Below are 25,054 nucleotides of genomic sequence, written 5' to 3'. Positions count from 1 at the left end.
TAGGCTACCTGTGTTGGAAAGAAACAGCATTTAATTTCATTTCATTTCATTTCAAATCATTTCATTTTTGTAGTTTTACATTTACTTTTGACACTTCTGGCTGTAAGGACGGGCCTCATTGCAAGAGACAACAATCAGTTGTTGTACAACCACGCAGTAATGGACATTGTCAATGGAGAAGCTACAGACTAGTACAACATGTTTCAATTCACATGGTTCTACCTGAGCACTTTATACAGGTATATTTACTACTAAATTATAAACTGGCATTGCATTTTATGCTTGCATTTAGTGAAAAGTTGAAACAAATTTGTGACACAACATGCTGGTAATGGAATCAGTTCAGACTGGAAAGTGTATACCTACACTATAACACACCAGCAATATGTAGCATTGGCATAGTTGAATATCCAGGTCAGTTTATTAATTTATTTATTTAACATCACCCTAAAACAGCAGGATACTGCTGGCGTCATGCTGCTTCCTGGCAGTTGAGGCCTGCTCTGGTCTGGTGTAGTGTGGTGTGGTGTCATGTTATTTGTGCCTTGCCAGTCGTGCTGCAGTTCAGGGAGCACTAAATCACGGAGAGGTGGATTTTGGTCGCTTGCGTTCATGTCCTGGATTTCCTTTGGTCATGGGCCTGGCCTGCCATTGGGCCCCAGGGGCCTGCTGTTTGCTTTATGGCCTCGATGTGCTCTCCTCCCAGGTACGGTGTCTCTTCCCGCTGGGCTCAGCCTGGCCTGTCAGTCTTCAAGAAGGAAAAAAAAACTGAAGAATTATGGGACAGAGGTTGAGAAAGAGAGAGAGAGAGAGAGAGAGAGAGAGAGAGAGAGATACAGAGAGAGAGAAAGAGAGAGAGAGAGAGAGAGAGAGAGATACAGAGAGAGAGAAAGAGAGAGAGAGAGAAAGAGAAAGAGAGAGAAAGACCTTTTTTGCTTGACCTGGAAGTGTAAAGCATTAACCTACATCTCCTGACCATTTGGAACGTCCTGTTGTGCGTTGACGCCAGGCAGCTTAAATGTGGCGTAGAGGCAGCTGCTAAATCCTGGTCAAGAAGCAGCTTATTCTTCAGGAGATGCCATCTCTGCCTGTGGCTAAAATGCTCGGAATGCAGCGAGCTATTGTCCCTGTGAGAAACCGCCATTGAAACTTTTGAACAACCACAGAAGTGGATCGTCACAGCATTGAAGTATTGACAAATGTGGTCATTGTAGTACTTCCAAAGGAAAAAGTTAACCACACACTTGTTTGACTTTTATGCTCTTTTATTCAGAGCGAACAACACGTTTCAATGCCTGAGTGAACCTGATGACGCACAGAGCCGGAACACGTTGTTCGCTCTGAATAAAAGAGCATAAAAGTCAAACAAGTGTGTGGTAAACTTTTTGCTTTTGAAGTATTACATATTCCTGCCTTTACCAGCACCTAGAAGCTGTGCATGGATATTTGAACTTATGTGGTCATTGTAGTATTGATAAATGTTTATTTGTTATCAACAGATGGTTGACTGATATTTCAGAGACTCCAACCAGAGCAATGGTCACCTCTCCTAGTGGGCTGTTTTGTTTTTTTCAAAGCCGTTGGAAACGGTGTACACTACCTGTAGTAATGGAAAGTTGGATAGATTTTTTTGTTTTTCTGGAACAGTATGCCTTTTCATGGCATGGGAATGGAAAAAGGAATGTTTCTTGTTTGGAATGTATCCCTCTAGTATTGTGATTTTTTTTTATGCACGGCTCCATGCCTCCACACGTGGCTGGTATAAGCTGTTAGCATGCCTCTGTGGTGAAGTCAGAGGCAGGTAATGCTATACGCAAACAAACACTCAACAGGACATACCACCTTGGTGACCCGGTCTGGCACATTGTAGTATGACGTTGTTCGTACGGTGCCCGTGGCATGCCTGCCTCAAAATCTACACCGTCATGAAAAAAATGTATGTTAAAATTAAGTGGCTGTGGGAATGTTTTTCATCACGGAATGCCAGCAGTTGATTCAAATCTGAATACGGTATGTAAAGAGATTTTTCGTATGAGAAGTGTTTCCCACGACACTCGTAGTGGACCGCTCCAAAGTTACATTTGGGGTTCTCTGATACCGGGCCGTGAAAGTGATCGCGAGAGTCATCGTTCACTTACTAATGACTCAAATAAGCATCGGCTGAATCGGGACAGTGATTAATTAAACTTTTAATCCTACCTAGAGCCCCTTTAAGTTCCCCAAGCAAGTCTCCTAAGGAGACACACTCACAACAAAGTTCTGAGTCTCTGCACTTGTAACTTGTGCCGACAACAACCTTGTTGTGCCAAAACCCCATTTCAGTCACCCAGATCAGTAATGGCATCCCAGCGTCTGCCATGTCAACTGCAGCGGTTGCTCGGAGCGCGCCAGTGTGTATGGCCAGGGGCTTACAAATCTGTAATTACTCTATAACTCACACGCGTCTCAGTGGCCATCGTCATCATTTCAACCCAAAGGGCGCAGGGGTGGCGGTGGCCAGGGTCACTGACAGCCTTTTCTGGGCCCAGGACAAAGTCATCTGAAAGGGCCCCCTACCCAATACATACAATGTAATGGGGACCCAATTCTGTGCCCCCCTATCTCCCTGGGCCCGGGACAACATTGTCCCTGTCGGCGCGGCGGCCCTGGCGGTGGCACCTCATGAGGCGGGAAAAAGACAGAGCGAGAGAGAGAGGGAGAGAAACCCAAGACCTCTTGCCTTACCATAATTACACCCTTTCTGGCCTGGCTGCCTACCGCGGACGTGGGTTCACCAGATGTGTGTGAAAGACACAGACAGACAGACAGACAAGCAGACAGGCAGGCAGGCAGGCAGGCAGGCAGACAGACAGGCAGGCAATCAGTCAGTCAGTCAGACAGACAGGCAGGCAGGCAGATAGGCAGATAGGCAGATAGGCAGACAGATAGGCAGGCGGACAGTCAGACAGACAGACAGACAGACAGACAGACAGTGCCCAGATTGAGTTGCTCCAGGGAAGATGATGAAAAGAAGTAGAAGTACTCTTACAGATGTAATTACAACATGATTAGTATGATATTACAAAGCAGAAGCCATGTAATGTCATACCACTAGTGTTGTCATTACATTTGTAAGAGTACTTCTACTTCTATTGTGTACAACTCTGAGGATGAGTGTATGGGTTCAGGGCAGGGAGTAGACAGTAGTGCCTGCATGCAGTCTGCAATACAGACCACTGGCTGGCGGAGAGCCACTTGTTTTTGTTGTGTAGTGTAGAGAAGATGCTGTGGCCTTCAAGCTTACAGTGTGTGCCGCCCCTGCTCCGGCATCGGCCCCGGCCCCGGCATCGGCCCCGGCCCTGGGACTGAAATGCTAGTAGCCATATAACTCAGTGTCCCTCAGGCATGACCATACAGCCCTCACAGGGCCTTAAACCAGACCCCTGTTCCAGCGACTTGAAATCTGCCTGTCTGAACGGAGCGCAGAATGCCTGTAACAGCACTAAAGCAAGGTCATAGCCGTCAAATATGCCTCAGCCGGCCCGGCACTACCATCTAGGGAGCCCATGTCCTTATAGCTGGATATGTGCATGGAAAGGAGAGGGGAGGGGAGGAGGAGGAGAAAAAGAAAAGAAATGGATTGACATCTGGTAGTATGAAGTGTCAGGTTTCAGTTAAAGAGTCTGACTCATAGTATATCAGCGCGGTGCATGGCTGTCGTCGGAGCCGAAGCCGTAGCGGGAGCGGGCTGGTGGCATGTCACGGCTCCCAGGCCTAGAGCGTGTATCACGGCCTCAGGGCCCATAAAGAGGGCTCTGTCTACTCAGGCACATGTGTGTGTGTGTGTGTGTGTGTGTGTGTGTGTGTGTGTGTCTACTCAGGCACATGCATGTTTCCTGCTCAGCCATAAAAGCAGACAGATGTGGGACGGCACACGCTTACACACTCACACACTCACAGAAACACACACAGAAACACACACACACACACACACACACACACACACACACACACACACACACACACACACACACACACACACACACACACACACACACACACACACACACACACACACACACACACACTCTCACACACACACTCTCTCACACACAGAAACACAACTTAAACACATACAGAGAAACATAACTTACACATAGACAGACAGACACACTCACACACACAAAGCCACACACAGAAACACACACACTCACTCACACTCATACTCACACACACAGTTACACACACACACACACACACAAAGGGGATATTGTGTCTGCTGTGTGTGGACCAGCAGAATGGACCCCAAAACCTTCGGTGTTCTTTCTGTCGTTTTTTCGTTCCCTATGTGTGCTTTTCTCCTGCACGTGCGCCGTTGGGCTGGGTGTGGGGTGTAGGGTGTGGGTTGTGTGACAGCGTAAGACACACACACACACACACACACACACACACACACACACACACACACACACACACACACACACACACACACACACACACACACACACACACACACACACACACACACACACACACACACACACATTGGGATTGGGGTTGTGGGGTTGTGCTGTAGTGGTGGGGGTCAGGGAGCTGAAGTGCACCCCCTCCTGCAGCGGGGGCTGTCAGCGGGTCCCGCCAGTGAGATCATCGCTCTTCCGCCCGACAGAGGGAAAACACGATCTCCACCAAAAAAAAAATGGGGAAAAGAAAAAAAAATAGGTCTGTAACACAAAACTAAACATGCAAAGACAGAGAGAGAGAGAGAGAGAGGGAGAGAGAGAGGGAGAGAGAGAGAGAGAGAGAGAGAGAGAGAGAGAGAGAGAGAGAGATTTGGCTATGTTTAATGTCCTGCCAAGCTTTCTCTCGCCCCCTTTTCTCTTCTTTTTTTGAGAGAGAGACCTCAACATTCCTTCAAGGAAGTAAAATAAAAAATGGGAAAGCGTGATTAATGTGCAACAGATTTAATTCCCTTTGATGAACATTCGTTCCAATTTCGGTAAAGGACGGCTGAGAATCCATCAAATGCGTATGATGCTTCAGTCATCTCTCTCTCTCTCTCTCTCTCTCTCTCTCTCTCTCTCTCTCTCTCTCTCTCTCTCTCTCTCTCTCTCTCCCTCTATCCCTCTCTCTCTCTCTCTCTCTCTCTCTCTCTGTCTTTGTCTCTCTCTCTCCCTCTCTATCTCCCCTCCCACCCCTCTCTCTCTCTGTCTCTCTCTCTCTCTTTCTCTTTTCTCTCTCTCTCTCTCTCTCGGTTGGCCAAAGAGAAACTTTTCCTTGGCTTGCGTGTGTTGTTTGGCTCCGAACCCTCCGTCTAGGCACTAGAAAGAAAGAAAGCCTTGGGGTTGATTGTACACAGAATCAAGAGTAATGCTTCCCCTAAACCAATAGTTTCCTGGAAGCGTGAGAAAGCCCAGGCTCATTTACACACTTTTTACTTAGGGGGTGGGGGGGGGCTTACAGGACGAGCATTACACACACAAACACTTACCCAGAACTGGAATGGGGTTTGGATGAAGGACCTTGGCCGCTTCCAAGCAAGTCTAAGTCACATCCCGAATTGTAATCCCCTTCAGCAGGGCCAGCCGAAGCCTTTATGTGGCCCTAAGCAAACTTTGCAGTTCATGGGGGGCCCCTGTTGGTATAAGGGCCCTAGGCCGCCCACCGCATAGTTCGCTTATGCCTTGGGCCGGCCCTGCTCTCCTCCAGCATGCTGAAAAGATTTAAAGTCAGTGGCGGACGGACGGACGGACAGACGGATAAGACAGACAGGCAGATGGAGGGTATTCCAAGGTCTTGGGCGTCATTTCAGCCCCCATCCCCATCCCAGCTAGGCTGGCTCTGGCTCCACTGACTGAGTTTACGCCAGGTGTAATTAGATCATGTATGAAGGCAGAGTTTAAGAGAGGGGAAAGGCCTCCCTCCCTGGCCCGCACACACACACACACACACACACACACACACACACACACACACACACACACACACACACACACACACACACACACACACACACACACACACACACACACTAGGGCCCAGATTGCAGATTTTGGGTGGTTTTGGCATATAGAGTTGAGTGGCATGAGGGTGGCATTGCCATTTTAATGTATGTGTGTGCATGTGTGTATCTGTGTGTGTGTGTGTGGGGGGGGGTGCTCATGGTTGTGTGTGTAGTTAGGCCTTATCTGTTTCAACAGAGAGGAAACATTCTTGGCTCTGAGATACATGGTTGGGCTCCTGTGCTACTGTGTATGTGTGTGTGTGTGTGTGTGTCTGCGTGTCTGTGTGTGTGTGTGTGTGTGTGTGTGTGTGTGTGTGTGTGTGTGTGTGTGTGTGTGTGTGTGTGTGTGTATGTGTGTGTGTGTGTGTGTGTCTGCGTGTCTGTGTGTGTCTGGGCATGTGTGTGAGATGTACCGTGAAGTGCATGTGTGTGTGTGTGCATATGTCTCTGTGTGAGGAATGTATAGTTTGTTTTGTGTGTACAGAGTTGAAACTTGTCCCTGTTGTTCTCTGCAGTGCAATCCTGTGGCGTGAGGTGTATGAACGGAGGCGTCTGCCAAGAGGACTCCTGCTCCTGTCAGAAGGGCTACACAGGCAACCACTGTGGCCAGCGTAAGTCACACACACGCGCACGCACACATATACGCACACATACACAGACACGTACAGACAGACAAACACACACACGTACGCACGCACGCACGCACGCACGCACGCACGCACGCACGCAAGCACGCACGCACGCACGCACACACACACACACACACACACACACACACACACACACACACACACACACACACACATACTGACAGACAAGCACGCACACACGTACACACATACAAACACACACACACACACACACACACACACACACACACACACACACACACACACACACACACACACACACACACACACACACACATACTGACAGACAAGCACGCACACACGCACACACATACAAACACACACACACACACACACACACACACACACACACACACACACACACACACACACGCACATTCACTTTCTCTTAGTCATCACTCATTCTAAACAGATGCTGGTTTTGACTTGGGGAATGAGAATGAGGGAGGGGGAGTGTGTGTGTGTGTGTGTGTGTGTGTGTGTGTGTGTGTGTGTGTGTGTGTGTGTGTGTGTGTGTGTGTGTGTGTGTGTGTGTGTGTGTGTGTGTGTGTGTGTGTGTGTGTGTGTGTGTGAATGAGGGAGGGAGGGGGAGTGTAAGTGAACTCACATGACAAGTAAGTAATGAGGAAACTTTTGGATACTGTTGGGTCTGCTTGTACAGGTGACTCGGTCCATGTCAAACTTATACACCAGGAAAGCAGGCAGACCAAGACTGAATAAGGTTGAAAACAGTTTGGCTGGAAACATAGAATAATGTTCGCAATAAGCAACGAAATGGGTCAGATGAATTAACTTGTCAGATGTTTAGACAGATTTAGCACACAGACAAATACGTTCATTTTACTCAAGAAAAATGTTTCTTGAATCACCTTCAGCGTTTTTTTCTCCCTCTAGTCAGGTTCTATTCTACTGCTCCGCTTTTCCCAAGTTCTGTTCTTAGATGAATTACCTTGTCAAATGTATTAAAAATGACCATAGAATAAAACACCACAACTTCAAAAGAATTACCACATGGAAAACATAAAAAAGTAGAAACTACTTTTTGAAGAAGTCTGGTGTTTTTTGGTTTCCGTAAGTCATGTTCTGCTTATGTCGTGTTCACAGCTGTGTGCGAGAGTGGCTGTCAGAATGGTGGACGTTGCATCGGGCCCAACAGATGTGCCTGCGTGTATGGCTTCACCGGCCCACAGTGCGAGAGAGGTAAGACCTGCTGTGTCTCTTTTTTTTTGTAAAGATATTTTTTTGGTCTTTCAGACTTTATTATGGACAGGACAGTACGAGAGGTAGCGAATGAGGAAGAGAATGGGGAGGGAGACGGGGAGGGGTCGGCAAAGGACCCGGGCTGGGAATCGAACCCGGGTCAGCCGCATGGCAGGTGAGTGCCCTACCGCATGGCCACGGCAGGGCCAAGACCTGCTCTGCCTCATTACTTTATATTAGCCTCCATATACTGCTCTTGTCTCGTTACATTATGTTTATTATGCACACTGTGATGTATGAATTCGGACAATTCGCAAGACAGTGCTGAAATAAATGACCCTAACTGTGCGTTTATGGGTAGGCTACATAACAGGGCAACTAGCACAAGCATGGAAACTTACTGCAGTGCACACAGACTGTGTTGTAAGATCAAGGGATTTCTGTCCAAAGCTTTCACTTTTCCAGTGTTTATGTAGGACTGCTTTAAAGTCCAGTGTGGGTGTCTGCTCAGTTCTGCTGTGTTGGCAGATGTAAAATCAGTTTGAAATTGAAATGTTGTAATAGTCGTGAATTGGCTGTTTGAAACTACACTTAACATGAGAGCATAAACAGAGCTTTCAACAGGTCTGGGCTTAGATAAGGCCTCAAGAGTGAAATAGAGAGCGGGGTGAAACATTTTGGTGAAAGAGAGGTAAAGAGAAGGAGCAAGTGTATGGGAGGGAGGGAGGGAGAGAGGGCAAGTCTTTCTTGACCCGGTCCCCTTACCTAACCCTTCACTCGCCTGCTCCTTACGATTTCAATCTTAACCTACCCAACTACCATCTCCCAGCTCTACCCACTGACCTCACACTGTCACGCAAACACACACATTCACACAGACACACACACACACACACACACACACACACACACACACACACACACACACACACACACACACACACACACACACACACACACACACACACACACACACACACACACACACACAGACACACACACACACACGAACACACCTCGCCTCACACCGACCATTCCCCCCTGTGCAACAACTCTGGGCTTGTTTTCTTTGAAAACACAACACCGCTGGGGGAGAGGGACCGGGAGACATCTGGCAATAAATAAAGCGCAGCTCCCCCCCACCTCCGAATGACAGAGGAGCGTTTCTTTGTGGAGCTGCAGCGCGGACATTTCCTGAAGAGGAGTGGTGGTGCGCTCAGAGCCGCCAAGAGCAGAGCAGAGTAGGGTATTGAGGAGTAGAATAGTGAGGAGCAGAGTAGAGCATTTGAGGAGTAGAATGACAAGAAGCAGGCTAGAGCATTGAGGAGCAGAGTAGAGTGGATCATTGTGGAGTAGAATAGTGAGGAGCAGACTAGAGCATTGAGGAGTAGAAGGGTGAGGAGTAGAGTAGAGCAGTGGTTCTTAACTGGAATAGTGTGTGGACCCACAATTTTCCACGGTCATTACGTTGTGACCCAATTTTTTATTCTGCTGTCTAAATCTTCAAATAATTATCAAAAATATATCCAGGCATTTGATAAAATGCATCAGCAAATAATCATGCAGACTTACAACAATCCTATCACCCAGTGGAGAGAAGTATATACCATGTTTCACTCTTTTCGACATCACAGTCATTTATCCAATACCACATCTTGTTTCAATTTTGTGACAAACATGAACAGGGTGAATTAATACATTTTTGCATCAGAGCTCTGCGACCCACCCAAGACCCTGTCGCAAGCCACTTTTGAGTCCCGACCCACTAGTTAAGAAACACTGGAGTAGAGCATTGAGGAGTAGAATAATCAGGAGCAGCGTAGAGTAGAGCGTTGAGGACTACAATGATGAGGAGCAGACTAGAGCATTGAAGAGGAGAATGTTGAGGAGTAAAATAATGAGGAACAGAGTGGGAAACTGTACAGTAGTTGCTAACATTACTGTAGTTGCTAGTACATTCATTCCTTTGCTGGTTGCAATGCCATTAGCCATATTGGAAAGTTGTTGACTGGCTGCAACGAGACATTGAGGAATAGAATATTGAGGAGGAGAATGGTGTGTAGCACAGTGGTGAGGAACAGAGCAGGAGTAGGGGTTTTAAACATAGTTGCTCACTTCTGTACAAATGTGCTTTACTTTGTTGGTTGCCATGTCATTACCCATATGGCAACCAACTCAGCTGTTGGCTGGCTGCAATGACGTTTTGAGAAATGGAAGTGTTGTGCATTTAGAGTCACCAGAAGCAGACCATTGAGGAGTAGAATGGTGAGGAGTAGAGTAGAGAGCAGTTTTGTTTTCAAAACCGTACTTCCTAACTACTGTATTGCTCTAACCAGCGCACTAAACTAACCTTTTTAATCACCAGCCAAAATGGCTAATATAAGTCAATCTTACTAGTCAAATGCACACTCACTAATAGGTCAAAGTGGCTACTAAGCTTTCTTTTCTACTAGCCAAACTGAATTTTCACCAGCATTTGGCCGGTTGGCTGGTGTTAATTTAGAGCCCTGGCTCTAACTATCTTTACTTTGTTGGTTGCAAAGCCACTACCTGTAGTATTGGAAAGTTTTTGACTGACTGCAATGACACGTTGAGGAATAGAGCATTAAGGAGTTGAATGGTGAGGTGCAGAGCAGGAGTAGGATTTTTGAAAACATAGTTGCTAGCTATTATACTATTATGTTGGATGCACCATATTACCCATATTGGAAACCAATTAAGTTGTCGACTATAGTTGCTATTTAAGAAACGCAAGCCAGAGTGCTGAGGATTAGAGTATTGAGGTGTGAAATGGTGAGGAGAAGAATGATGAGAAACAGGACAGGAGTACGTTTTTTGAATTTGAAGTTGCTAACTGCATAAGCCATTTTGTTGGTTGCAATGCCACTACCCGTAATGGCAACCAACTTAGTTGTTGACTGGCTGCAACAAAACTGTCTTGAAACGCAATCCAGACCATTGAGGAGCAGAACGTGGAGGAGCGGCAGACCATTGAAGAGCAGAACGTAGAGAAGCAGCATACGTAGTACTACAGAGCAGCACAAGCGCATTAAACAGCAAAGTAGGGGAGCAGGGCGAGACGAAAGGCAAAGGCAAAGGCAGGGGTGGTCGTGGAGGTGGAGGTGGGTGGGGTGAGGAGGAGTGAGGAGAGGAGTGAGGAATGGTGGGTGGGGGTATGCTATGCTGTTCGAGAAATGGACTCCGCAGCTGTGTACACAGAGCCAGGCCCAGGCGCAGCGCAGCACAAACAGCCAGGCCTCCGTGCTAAGAACCCTGGGCTGAGCTGAGCTGAGCGGGCGGGCGTCTGGACCCCACCTCTCCTCATCTTGCAACCCCCCCCTTTACTGTTCCTCCACCCCAACCCAACTCCTGCCATAGTACCCTACCCACGAAACACAGCTTATGAGTGGGGGTGGGTGGAGGGGCAAGAGCTGGGTGCGGGGTACATGGAGGGAGAGGGAAAAGTTGGGAGGGGGGTTTACCTCCTTGACACCCCCCCCTCCCACACACACACGCAAACCCCCTGTCTGCAGAGAGTAATAAAAATGCCTCTCCAAAGATCACCACGATCATTTACACACTATTGGCCAAACAAGCAGAATTGCTGAATGCCTGGTGGTGTGACATAGAAAATAATAATCAGTCTGCCTGCCTCAGTGACTCTCTCTCTAAGTGGATCAGTGGTTCACACAGCGCAGCGCAGCGCAGCGCAGGCGACCCTGTTGGCTCATGAGTGTAGTTTATGGAGCAACGCTGCTGCTGCCTCCAGCAACTGAGATCACTGGGACAGGGCTGAACTGGGGTAGAAATAGGACCCGGGCTCTTTTGGCTTAAAGCCCTATTTTCAGAAATAGGGGCCCACGAGGGTTCAGGGCCCATTGGGAAATGCCCGGTATGCCAGATGGCCAGTCCAGCCCTGCACTGGGATCTTCTGTGTCAGGAACGCTCCTGGTGTGTGCTGGCGATGAACGTCAACATGACACACCGGAGACAAGCCTACCCCCCACCCCACCTCACCTCCCCAAAAACCATCCCCCTAAACAACTACTCTTACAGGCCACGAAGCCATGGGAAGAAACTAATATTTAGCTCCCTGTGTGTGTCCACTGTCTCAAGTCTCATGAACACGGAATGGCCAGAGTGAGTGAGGTCCAGCAAGCAAGAGTCCGGGCCAAACCAATTTTCCGGGTTAGTAGTGACAAAGTCATGCATGAGAGCTCTGGGGCAACAATGGCCAACACTGAGGTGATGGAAACGCTGCTATTTCAGTCTCACTCGGTGAAAAAAAACAAAAAAAACGAATTCTCTGGTGGGTGGGTGGGATTGACGTGGGAGAGAGGAATTGTGCTTTCTCAGCTTCAGCCCTCCTCCTCCTCCTCTCTCTTCCTCCTCCTCCTCCTCCTCCTCTTCCTCTCTCCTCTCTAGCCGAGCATCCTGTTTGGGGAGTTAGTGCATGTATTTGGCCAATGCAGACATTTTGAGCATGGATTTAACCAGCGCTGACATTGTGATTTGTCCTCTGGGCCGAGACATTGCGTTGCGTTTTTTTCGTACGTTTGCCACAGAGGGGATTTAGAAGCGGAACTGAAGTTTGTTTGTTTTTCATTGCAATGAGACAACTGCGGAGAGAGAGAGAGAGAGAGAGAGAGAGAGAGAGAGAGAGAGAGAGAGACAGACAGAGACACACAGAGAGAGAGAGACAACTGCGGGGAGAGAGAGAGAGAGAGTCAAAGGGAGAGAGAGAGAGACAGAGACAGAGAGAGATGGAGAGAGAGGAATAGACAGAAAATAGAAAATGTAACACAAAAGAGAGACAGAATGATAAAGAGATCAAAAAAGAGAAAGAGAGAAAGGGAAGCCGAAAAGCGTGAGGAAAATGGGTATTTCGGCGACTTCCCACCCTGTTTATCCTCCCAACGGAATGGCCACGAAGGGTTAAAAATTACAGTGTGCTCCCTGTGTGCTGGACTGTTAAGTTCATTTTCCGAGCAGACATGTGCGCTGCGCATAATTGTCCTCAGTGGTTTCCAGCTGAGGAAAAGTCGCCTATTAATTTAGCAGACAAAGGTCCTCGGTGCCAACTCGGCACGTGAGTGAGTCTGTGCATTATCTGAGTCAGTGCACGTTTCTACACATTCCTGCTACAACTCTCTAGTGCCTCTTTTCCACTGCATCTTTTCTGGTAGGCCTACAGCTCGACACAGCGCGACTCCAGAAAACCTACCGTGGAAAAGAGGCATAGTTGTACTCTCTCTCAGAAGTGGTAAACAATATGATGGCTTCTGGCACGACCTTCTGAAAAAAAAGTGTTTGACAGCGAGGAGGTCTCTTCTCTTCGCCCTCCCTGTCTCTTCTCTTCTCTTCATCCCCCCCTGTCAGAAGAGAGGGGAGCCTGGCTGGCTGATGCGTGATTTATTGGACGCTGTCCCCCTATTGATGCAAAATGCAGAGGCATTGAGAAGGAGGACGCAGGAATGGTTGGATTAGGGCCTGGAGAAAGAAGCAGGGCCGGAGCTATAGGGAGGGCAAGTAAGGCATTTGCCCCTGGGCATAGGGCACTCTTGCATTGGTGGTGCTGGTGGCCCAATTGTGATCTTGTCAGGCGATATAGTGGGCCCGATAAGTGTTTTTCCCTGGGGCCCTGTGTGCAATTGTTCTGCCACTGGAAAGAAGCCTGTAAGGGCCAGCTGAACAAGACACGACTAAGAAGAGGTGCAGAGAGGGGGTCTTTACTGTAACCAAAAATTACTGTAAAACGCAAAAGGTTTTGAGCTTTCCCACTCAGTCAGGATACTTCAAAACTCCTCGATAGTGAGAGACTCTGAGTTTTTATATACGTACGCCCCTGCTGTCAGGAGAGCACTTTGACCCGTTTTCTTTAACAAGGTGTTTGAGTTGCTGAGATTACATTTTTCATCAGAGCTTCTTAGCGCTCATTGTGGGCTGATTTATCACTGTAGGTTGGCTCGCGCTCCAGTGGTTTTTCCCCTTCGTTGACTATAGAATAAATATGGGTCAGGCTCACCCTCTCGCCTTCACATGATTCATCTCGTTTCTGGTCCATTTCCGTACAGGAAAAGCACTCCAGACAAAATTAGCCCCACTCTGTCAGTGAGCTGCATTATTCATCACAATAGCAACACATCACGTTTAGCTGTTATGACATGCAGAGCAAGACTTGCCAAAAAAATAGAAAAAAAAATAGCCCACATTCTCTGCATGGGAGCGCACAGGATGGAATTCAGTGTTTCCACACTACAGAGCAAAAATGATTTGTTGATAATAGTCTCACACCCCTTCCTTATTCTCCCACGAAATAGTTAGAAGCCAAAAGACTGCAATGCTGCTAAGTAGGCTACATTTAATTTGTTAATCGAACCTGTTAGCTGGTGGTATAACCAGTACAAGTCATGCAGATGTGTCAAAAGTAAATGTAAAAGTACAAAAAAGAAATGCGGTGTACTTCCAACACAGGTAACTTAGTTAACCAGTAGACCTGTGTACTTGCCTTACGAACAATTAATTCTGCGCTGGTTGGATAAAATTTGTGGTGGGTTCTTGCTAGGTTTTTAGTATTTTTCAGTAAAAACACAGGCTATCTACCTCATTAGATACAATGGAGTAAATGGTGTAACAACCATGTAATATCTTGTGCTAGTGTTATACTTACACCATAAATACTTTTGACACCTCTGAAGTTATGCAAATATAACTAGTATGGCCAGTGGTGAAAGTAAGGGGGTGCCAGGGAGCGCGTAGCACCGGTATAAACTTTTCAGCAGGTCCCCACATTTTAGGGGGGAAAACTAAAGTGTGTCATTTAAGTTAAACACATACAACTTCACTCTGCCATTTGATTCAAGTGTCATATCATATGAAGAGAATAGGTCAAAGACACTCACACCCCCACGCATGCAAACTTGATGTATTTTTTTCGGGGGGTGGGAGCACCGGTAAGACATGGAAACTGCTTTCACCACTGAGTATGGCTGAACTAGATGACCTCCTTATGAGCTTATGTGTGAGTGCCGTTATTAGGCAGTTGGCTGTCAGCTTCCCGGGCCAGCAGTGCCTATTTAGCTCCCTATCTGCGAGGTGTTATTCAGTTCATTAAAAATGCTCGCTGATGGCTGGCTTCAGTCTTTTGTTTGGCCCCATCTCGTGCAGAGGCTGGCTGTGTTTTCCCTCTGGCTTGTGTGTGCTGTGAAACAGACGCTCTATGCTGAACTTGGCTCGCTAGCAGCATAGACTGCCTGTGCAAGTCAAGTCTGCAGCTAGTCTCCCGCCGTCTCTGTGTCTTGGCCAGGTCCGCGTGCGACCCAACGCTAGACTTGCAGGGTTTCGGCGCTGATCAAAGGGAAGAGAAGGGGGATAGTAGGGGCAGTTGAGCCACTTCCAAAAAATCATCATCTGTAGAAAACCAATTCTCACCAATTACTGTAGTATGAACTTCCTCTTGCTCCTCTCTTATCCAGGTTCATATCAGCCATTAAGGTGAAAAATTGCGATAGGGAAAGAGAGAGAGAGAAAACAAATTGAGGTAGAGTGAGAGCGAGACAGAGTGATTGCATGGCTTTTGCTTATGTTACTACAGTAATATAATGATTTGTGGTTTTGATTTTTTGTCGTGGTTGCTCAACCGTTTAAAATCTCACCCCATTGACATACGCCTGTGCAAGAAATAATAATGACCTGTTCTTGCACAAATTTACTGTAGCTTGAAGGGCCGGAGTGAACAGACTTACAGCACAGCACACTGTGTGTGTGATAGGAATATGTAGTGGTGTGGAGGAATAAAAGTGAAGACATCACAGATTTTGACTAAGATGGACACATCTGGGCTTGGAGGTCCTTCCCTCTCTCTCTCTCTCTCTCCTCTGTCCCGGCCAGTCGTGATTAATCAATCCCAGATGTGTGTGTATGTCAGGCCGAATTAAGATGGCCTGGGGGCCCTAGGCTACAGGTTGCTGTGGGCCCCCCCTGGAAGGTAAATTTCGAGACATTTACGAGCTTGAAATTCAGGATGATATGTCTACCAACTTTGGAAAGGAGTATTAAGAAGATTCAAAACTGTACTCAGCACAACAGATGATTTTTTCAATATTGCCTCTTCACAATTCTGCTATTTTTTTCACTTTTGGCCAATCAGGGGCCCCCTGACAGGTGGGGGCCCTCTAGACTGCAGCCATATCTAGCCTGTGCATTAATCCGGCCCTGTGTGTATGTATGCTGTGGGCTGCAGAGGCTTGGAGGCAACTTGCATTCCACGACTCAAATTGTCCACGAAGAATTGTCAGGTCAAGGGTGCAGGGAGAGAGAGAGAGGAATCGAATGGGGAACTGTATCTGGGAGAAGGACATTGGGTGTTCCCCCCTCCCACCCCCAGGGCCAGATTAACACACAGGCTAGATATTTCTGCAGCCTAGAGGTCCCCACCTGCCCGGGGGGCCCCCGATTGGCCAAAAAGTGAGAAAATTGCAGAATTGTGACAGGATGCAATATTGAAAAAAAAATCGTTGAGTACAGTTGGAAGACATGTTATCCAGAATTCCCCGTCTATGTAAATTTGTCATGAAATTGACCTTCCGGGGGGCCCCACATCAAGCTGTAGCCAAGGGGGCCCCAGACAATCTTAATCCGGCCCTGTGTATTCGGTACCATTTTGACCTACTTTTCCTCCATCATACTTGGTGTTTTCTTGTGGGGATGGATGGGTGTAATTTACCTTTCATTTCCCACAAGGTTATAACTAAACTCCGCGGACACACACACCACATGAAAGCTGTGGCCTTTTCTTTTTCTTAACCCAAGCTGTGTGAATTGTTTTCCACCCGTAATATTTCACTGGCAAGAGTTGGCAAGCCATTGGACCTCTATCTATCTGGTCCAGTGATCTGTATTAATGAACCTATATGGCAGAACACAGTCTTAACAGCCAAGAGGACTTGGGTTACACTGTTGGAGCTGTTAGTTGTCTTGCGTGGGGTTGAGTAACCCTTGTCTCACCTACAGTATACTGTACAGCTTCAGCATTTGGGGTCAGTGTGTTTGATTTGTGATCTGTGCTTAACAAGATTAATTCACATACATGGAGAAGCAGGCAAGCCGGTCACAGTAATAGAATGTATGATGAGACACACGAAGGACAGTTGTTATTGTTTCCACATGCATTCTTGTTCTCGTCCTGTTATATGAATTCACAGTGTGCAGTCTTTCCCACCAGTAGAGTTTGATGTGGTGGTTGTGTCTCGATGGTGCTGACAGATGGTTTGGAAATATATCTCCTGCAGGATTTCACAATATTAATATTTAATTTAAATTGCTCTAAACATGTCAGTTGGAATTAATTTAAAGCAATTGATGTAATACACAGTATATCATCACCACGCTGCACTATACTCTCATGACCCCCTATGGCTAATTCTAGCCTAGTTTTAGTGCTGTCTGGGGACAACTACAGTGTAAGTGAAGGTGGGAGGGGTGTGTGTTGTTAGGGTGGCTGCTGCCTTAACCGTTAGCTTCATTCCTGAGGGGAAACACTGGCGTGTTAAACTAGCCCAGTGTTTCTCAAACTTGTTCAGAGGAAGGATCACTTTGTCACTATTTTTGTTTTCAGGGACCTCCTGTCAATTGAATTGTCACGCTCACTCTTGTGCTAGGTTTTTAGGTACTGCAAAATTCAGATGGAGTGCTACTCGCTTATTTTTTACACAAGTTACAGGCCTGTCTTATTGTACAGAAAGAACAAGTTAAGATATGATTAGCTTTCTATCATTTTTTACAAATAAAACCTTTGCAACCTTGTCTTGGCTCAAGTCTACTTTGAGAATCACTGAACAGCTTAGTGAAGAGATGCAGCAAGCTGAGGGTTCTTCATGGGAATGGCCAGATCATTATTGGTGGTGACTTGCAAACAGGCTCCTATTATGTAGTTATCCTATTAGATAGGACAAGAACTAAACCCACTGTCCAAGCGTTTTCCAGACCGAAGTTCAAACTTGGAATGCATTCCAGCAAAACAGTAAAGAAATGCGATCAGGAAGCGACGCATAAAGCAACAGACACTCTTCCTCTCTGCCCTGGTGTGGCTATGTAGAGGCTTTAAATCATTGCGCTTGTCCATTGGTCTTATACATGACAGCATGGCTATGGTAAATAGTACTAGAGAAAGTGCAAATATTTTTTTCTCATGTTTCCCCTCCAACTTACATGGCCTTTTGTCTCACTTTTTTCCCATCCTTGTTCATGTCTTTTCCTTTCTTTACTCTTCTCTTCTCTTCTCTTCTCTTCTCTTCTCTTCTCTTCTCTTCTCTTCTCTTCTCTTCTCTTCTCTTCTCTTCTCTTCTCTTATCTTATCTTATCTTATCTTATCTTCTCTTCTCTTCTCTTATCTTATCTTATCTTATCTTATCTTATCTTATCTTATCTTATCTTCTCTTCTCTTCTCTTCTCTTCTCTTCTCTTCTCTTCTCTTCTCTTCTCTTCTCTTCTCTTCTCTTCTCTATCTCTCTCTTTCTCTCTCTCTCTCTCTCTCTCCTCGTCTCTTCTCTTCTCTATCTCTCTCTCTCTCTCTCCTTGTCTCTCTCTCTCTCTCTCTCTCTCTCTCTCTCTCTCTCTCTCTCTCTCTCTCTCTCTCTCTCTCTATATATCTCTCTTTCCCATCCACCCACTATCCTGTGCGCCTCTGCTCCTCTCCCAGACTACCGCACCGGCCCCTGCTTCACGCAGGTCAACAACCAGATGTGCCAGGGCCAGCTGAGTGGCATCGTCTGCACCAAGACACTGTGCTGCGCCACCATTGGCCGTGCCTGGGGTCACCCGTGCGAGATGTGCCCCGCCCAGCCCCACCCCTGTCGCCGTGGCTTTATCCCCAATATCCGCAGCGGTGCTTGTCAGGGTAAGTGAGTGACTGACCTTCCCTCCCACACACACACACACACACACACACACACACACACACACACACACATGCTCACACACACACATGCTCACACACACACATGCTCACACACACACACACACACACACACACACACACACACACACACACACACACACACACACACACACACATGCTCACACACACACTCACACACACACATGCTCACACACACACACACACACTCACACACACACGTACACACACACACACACACACACACACACACACACACACACACACACACACACACACACACACACACACACACACACACACCTCACATCTACATCCACAACCAACCCCCTCCTCTCTTTTTAAAAATCCAGCCCTTACTGCTGTTGCTGCTTAAACATGGGTAGGGACCAGAGGCGGAGCTGTAGGGGGGGCAAGCGGGGCATTTGCCCCTGCGCCCAGGGCCCTCCTGTATGGGTGTTGGGGGCCCTGTTGTGACCATGGCAGGCCGTATGTGGGGCCCTATCAGTGTTTTGCCCTTGGCCCCTGTGTGCAATTGTTCCGCCACTGGTAGGGACAACATCAAAGTCCCCCAGGGGCCAAATGAACTGGGCTTCACCTCCCCTGCATCAACATTCCATGCGCAGGGCCAGTGTCTGAGCAAATAGGAGCCTAGTCTCTCTCTCCCCCTCCATTGTCTGGCTCACGCATTTGCACAAGGCTCCCTGAACGTCTGTCTCGCTTGCCAGACCAAGCAGAGGAGTGAAGACGAGAAGACGACGCTATCGATATATGGCACGCACACGAGGCACGCACGCGAAGCACGCACGCATGCGAAGGGGGTCATGGGCCGGCCCCTCCTAAGGTAAATTGAGAGCTCGCTCGTCAGCGTTCGGCAATGTGGAAATCCTGCACCCACTTTCCCACGTTCTCTACAGGGTTTAAATAGGAGATAGTGGTCGCTCGATGTCTGTGGTTAACACGTGCAAGATGCAAGATGGAGGAGATGAAGAATGTTATTGCAAGGAAATGTACTGACATCCCACATTCTTCATTTTTTTTTGGTCTGAAGTAAATTCTTTGGCCTTTTCCGATAGGAGACTGACGATATAGAAAGACAAAAAGCGAGAGCGGGAGAGAGAGAGATGAGGGTGCGAGGGGGAAGTGAACTAATATTTACACCTAACTGCTTCGCCTGTGGTGTTGATGATAAACTCTGAATTCCACCCTTGCCCCCCAACCAAACCCCCCACCCCCACCCCCAACCCCCACCTCGAAAGGGGTTTCGGCATTTCCTGGCTCAGTATCCACAGTTCCGCCCAAATGATACCCAACTGAAATGACCAGCAGAGACTGCTGAACTTTCATTCCATGCCGTATTTCCCGTCTGAAAACCCCAACGCTCCATCGAGAAGACACATCTGAGTGAAGCGAGAGAGCGAAAGAAAGGGCTCATATGTTTTCTCTCAGTCACTCAACAGATAATGCTATGCGCTGGCATACCCCCGGGTCTCTCCAGACCATAAGACAAGGCCCCGCCAGACGACTGACTCGGGGCTTGGAGGCAGAACAAAGCACACAAGGCAAGGGGTCTGAAAATTGCATTGCTGTGCTGGGCATTTTGAAACGTTCTTGGCTTGCAGGCCTCTCTGCAAATCTAAAAAGATGGCCTTGTGTTTTTTTTTCACCCATATTGTTTTTTTTCTTCGTTTCTTGGACTGCTTTTCTTTTTCGAAGAGAGGAAAAAAGAATAACAGCGAATGGTGGGGGCTGATTAGAACCAGACCGAGGAGAGGCGAGGGGTGTGGAGATTGGCGCAGGACAACACTGCTGCTGACGCATGCCAACTGTCCCCCCTGTCAGCCGGGCAAGGAATACAAAGAGGGCAGTCAGGTACCAGTGGCAGCAGCTTAATAGATTCATCATTCTCCTCCTCCTCCTCCTCCTCATCCTCATTCCTCCTCCTCCTCCTCCTCCCCGACCAGACCAGACCAGAGAGAGTTTTGCATGACACCCCGACACATATGAGGCATGAGCTCACATCTATTAGTCAGAGTCACAGAGGAGAGAAAGAAAGAAAGGAGAGAGGCAGGAGGAGAGGGACTTTGCCAACAAGACTCACAGTCCGGAGCGCCTGGTCTGGAGCGTCATAGACAGCAAACTGGGGGGAGGGAGACCAACAGTGATTCTCAACCTTTTTTGAACAAACGCCCCCTGGACCTAATCATAAGCCTCCCAATGCCCCCCTGACCTCATCATAAGCCTCCCAACGCTTTCCTGACCTCATCATAAGCCTGCCAAAGCCCCCCTTAGTATTGCGAAATAAAATGGACTAATGCCTATCAATGGCAACTAAGCACCGCCCCCTCTCAGCTGTATCTTTCTCAACGCCCCCCTAAGGCCCCTAAATGCCCCCAGGGGGGCTGTAGAGCCCCCGTTGAGAAACACTAAACTAGCTCCTGCCATGTTCTCATTGCATCTGAGCTCAGAACACCCCCCCCCCTGTTTTTATAGTCACTCCATAGCCTTATTAGTAAACGCAGACTGGACTGAACCAGACTGGGCAGCGGTTTTGAGTGACGGGCTGACTGGACCCGACGACACCCAGGACTAAAGCAGGCTTTGCCAGGTGCACTTGGGGAGCTGCGGTTGCGACGGACGGGGCACACCCAAGCCATGATGAAGTGTGAATGTGCGAGTAACACACTTATAAGTGGTGATAAATGTCCTTCGCTGCCATACACTACAGTACACATTAGTAAACGCTGTCGTTCTGAAGAGAAAGGGGTATTTCCCCACCAGCCCCCCAACCCGAAACGCATTGCAGTACACTGATTGCATTTATATGAGCGAGGCGATGAGCAATGCCTTTGAGGAACTCTGGAGGACGTTTGGCTTTTCTCCCTGGTTCCAAACGCACTGATGAGGCCATGTCGTCTTTGCCAGAACTTCATTGTTCTTTCTATCCTTCCTTGTCCTCTTCTCTCTTTAGAGCAGCATCTGGTCAGGCGAGGGTATTTTGCAGCACGCTCAGAAACCCACAATCCCCCCTTTGGGACGACGTGTAGCTTTCTATTTGACGTGCTCTCCCCACAGTTTTCCCTCCAGCTGCTTGCTGCCTTCGTGTTGCGCTGTTTTGACATTGTCTCATTGGTCTTGGAAGGCCTCCTTGTAACATATGCCGTGTACACTTTAAATTTGTATTGATTGCCTCACCCCACCACCTTTTACACGCACACACACATACGCGCACGCTCGCACGCACGTACGCACGCACGCACGCACGCATACACACACACACACACACACACACACACACACACACACACACACACACACACACACACACACACACACACACACACACACACACACACACACACACACACACACACACACACACATTCTTTCTTTCTCTCTCTGTCATTCTGTCCATCTTAAACAGACTCTTCCTCTCTTTCTCTCCCTCTCCCTCCCTCTCTCCCTCTCTCCTTTCTCTGTGCATTAGACGTGGACGAGTGCCAGGCCATCCCTGGGCTGTGCGCTGGAGGGAACTGCATTAACACCGTGGGATCCTACGAGTGCAAGTGTCCCGCAGGCCACAAACAGAGCGACACTAACCAGAAGTGCGAGGGTAAGTCTTGGGGATGAGGAAGGGAAGCCATGAGGAGGGGCGCCAGTACCACCATGTATGCATACATTATGTCTTTTTTTTTCTTTGAAGGTTCATTTCGTACTCGTACTAGGTGGTGCCACCATTACCATAGAAAGACATATATATAAAAGGACGTTCCTATGCGCTGCCAAGGCCCAGGTGCTGATGACTGCACATCATCAACTTTGTTGAGACATAATGAAGGTTAATTTCATACTCAAGGTGCTGCTACTATTACCAAATAAAGACATACATGTATTCATGTGCCCCATGTGGCTAAGAGCATTACTTAAGGGGTAACCACTAACCAGGTTAAGTTAAGAGGTAAATCATTTAATAGAAGAGTCTGGAGTCCTCATTTTCTAAAGAAAACGAGGACTCCAGACTCTTCTATTAGATGATTTACCTCTTAAATTAACCTGGTTTACCCCTGAACCAGCTTCTTAGTATAGGCCCCAGGCATTGTTTAACGATCACAATTATTTGAGGAACTTTGAACCTTGTCTACGAAAGACTCCCATGGAACCTAGTTTTGTAGAAGTGTAAATTGGCTTCTGTTTGGGTGGTATTTGCACACCATTGACCTTGGAACAAATGCTAGCCCGTCCGGGAGATTAAGCACAGACAACTGCGGTCTGTTTAGAATGAGGTAGCAGGCAAGCAGGTGCACAGCAAGACTGAAATTCACAGATGGTGGGAAGCCTTGATTTCATTACCTCCATCAAGGAGGTTATGTTTTCGGTCATGTTGGTTTGTCTGTCTGTCTGTATGTTTGTCTGTCTGTTTGTTTGTCTGTGTGTCTGTCTGTCAGCAGGATAACTCAAAAAGTTAGGAAAGGATTTAGATGAAACTGAAAGTGGAGTTGTTGGGAATGACCAAAGGAAAAAAAGGATTAGGCCTACATTTTGATGGTGATCTGGATCACGGTCCGGAACTAAGACTTTTCAGAAGATTCTTTGAAGGATCCATTGCAGGATAGGGTGCATTTTGACATTCGAGTTTCTAACTACACAAAAAGAAGGCAGAAAGACTTAGTAACATAGTTCTATCAAACAGCTTCCTTGGCGGAGGTCTGCACTCTCTGTGTGCATTTCTAGTTAACTATACAAACAATCAGCATATACAACTGATATTCTAAAACACAGTATTTGCTCAGAGAAAAAGTCTTTGTTCAGAGAAAATGTAATGATAGCCATGATAGCCATCAAATCAGTCGTAAGACACCAAGACCAGTACAAATTGGTCTGCTCTCACCAAATAGGTCTAAATACAATGTCCACATATTTAGACCAACTTGAAGCACAGAGAAACCCATCAACTACACATTACAATGGTACCTTTGGCAAGAAAGGAAATTAGTTACTCTCATCTTGATGGGGGAGAAACCAGAATGCTCCTTCTGAGCACTCACTGACAGGCCTTTGCCTAGGAAAAAACAAGGAGTTGGACCCAGCGGCCCAGAGTGTGCCGAGCCAAAGGACTGTCACACACACACACACACACACACACACACACACACACACACACACACACACACACACACACACACACACACACACACACACACACACACACACACACACACACACACACACACACACACACACACACAGCGTGCCGAGCCAAAGGACTGTCATCCTATCTCCGTGCTAATAGCCAGGCGGATCAGGACCCTCCTTAGCTCCTTAGAGCGGCGCGTGCAGAAAAGCCGCTCACAGGAGAGGTCTGATCGGGCTCGGGGCTCGAGGCTCGGCCGCCCAGGGTCTGGTGTTTTTCAGCCCTGTGGACCTAAGCTCTGGCATGGGGGTCACATTACTCTGTGTTGATTGGCTGGAATTTAAACAATGCGAAGTGAAAACAAGCAGGCAGGCACAGGCACACACACACGCACGCACAGAGAACACATGCACACACACACACACACACACACACACACACACACACACACACACACACACACACACACACACACACACACACACACAGACACACACACACACACACACACACACACACACACACACACACACACACACACACACACACACACACACACACACACACACACACACACACACACGAGCACACATACACACACACACACAGACACACATACACATACACATGCACACACACACACACACACACATGCATACGCACACACACACACACACACACACACACAGAACACACACACACACACACACACACACACACACACACACACACACACACACACACACACACACACACACACACACACACTCACACACTCACACACACACTCACACAGGCACAGAGCAAAGCAGAGCCTTGTGAGTCTTGGACCAGGGCCTCGTCTTTGGGGAGGCAATTGAGAGGGTGCATGATTGTGATTGTGTGTGTGTGGGTGGGTTTGTGTGCGTGTGTGTGACAGACAGACAGAGAGAGAGAGAGAGAGAGAGAGAGAGAGAGAGAGAGAGAGAGAGAGAGAGAGAGAGAGAGAGAGAGAGAGAGAGAAAGTGTGTTTGTGAGAAAGAGAGAGAGAGGTGGGTGTTGGTGGTCAGTAGGGGAATGGTGTGGAGCCGCTGAAGTAAGTGTTGGTCACTTACAGTCTTACCGGACTCCGAGACTCACACAGAGATGAAAGCTATCACCGTGCGTGGCTCTATCGTCTTTAGGCGCAACGAAAA

General features: G+C 47.7%; 1 protein-coding gene across 1 annotated transcript in view; it reads left to right on the top strand.

The window, feature by feature from the left end:
* The window catches only part of fbn2b (fibrillin 2b), a 122,636-nt gene that overhangs the window by 13,608 nt on the left and 83,974 nt on the right, over positions 1-25,054 (top strand). Inside the window, exons 5-8 of the mRNA XM_063201078.1 lie at positions 6,499-6,594; positions 7,738-7,833; positions 18,533-18,730; positions 22,236-22,361. Of these exons, the coding sequence (XP_063057148.1) occupies positions 6,499-6,594; positions 7,738-7,833; positions 18,533-18,730; positions 22,236-22,361 (516 nt within the window). The remainder of the gene's footprint in view (positions 1-6,498; positions 6,595-7,737; positions 7,834-18,532; positions 18,731-22,235; positions 22,362-25,054) is intronic.

Source organism: Engraulis encrasicolus, chromosome 6 (assembly GCF_034702125.1).
Source record: "Engraulis encrasicolus isolate BLACKSEA-1 chromosome 6, IST_EnEncr_1.0, whole genome shotgun sequence".
NCBI lineage: Eukaryota > Metazoa > Chordata > Actinopteri > Clupeiformes > Engraulidae > Engraulis > Engraulis encrasicolus.
Note: the sequence above shows the minus strand (reverse complement) of the source record. Positions and strands in the feature narration are given on the sequence as shown.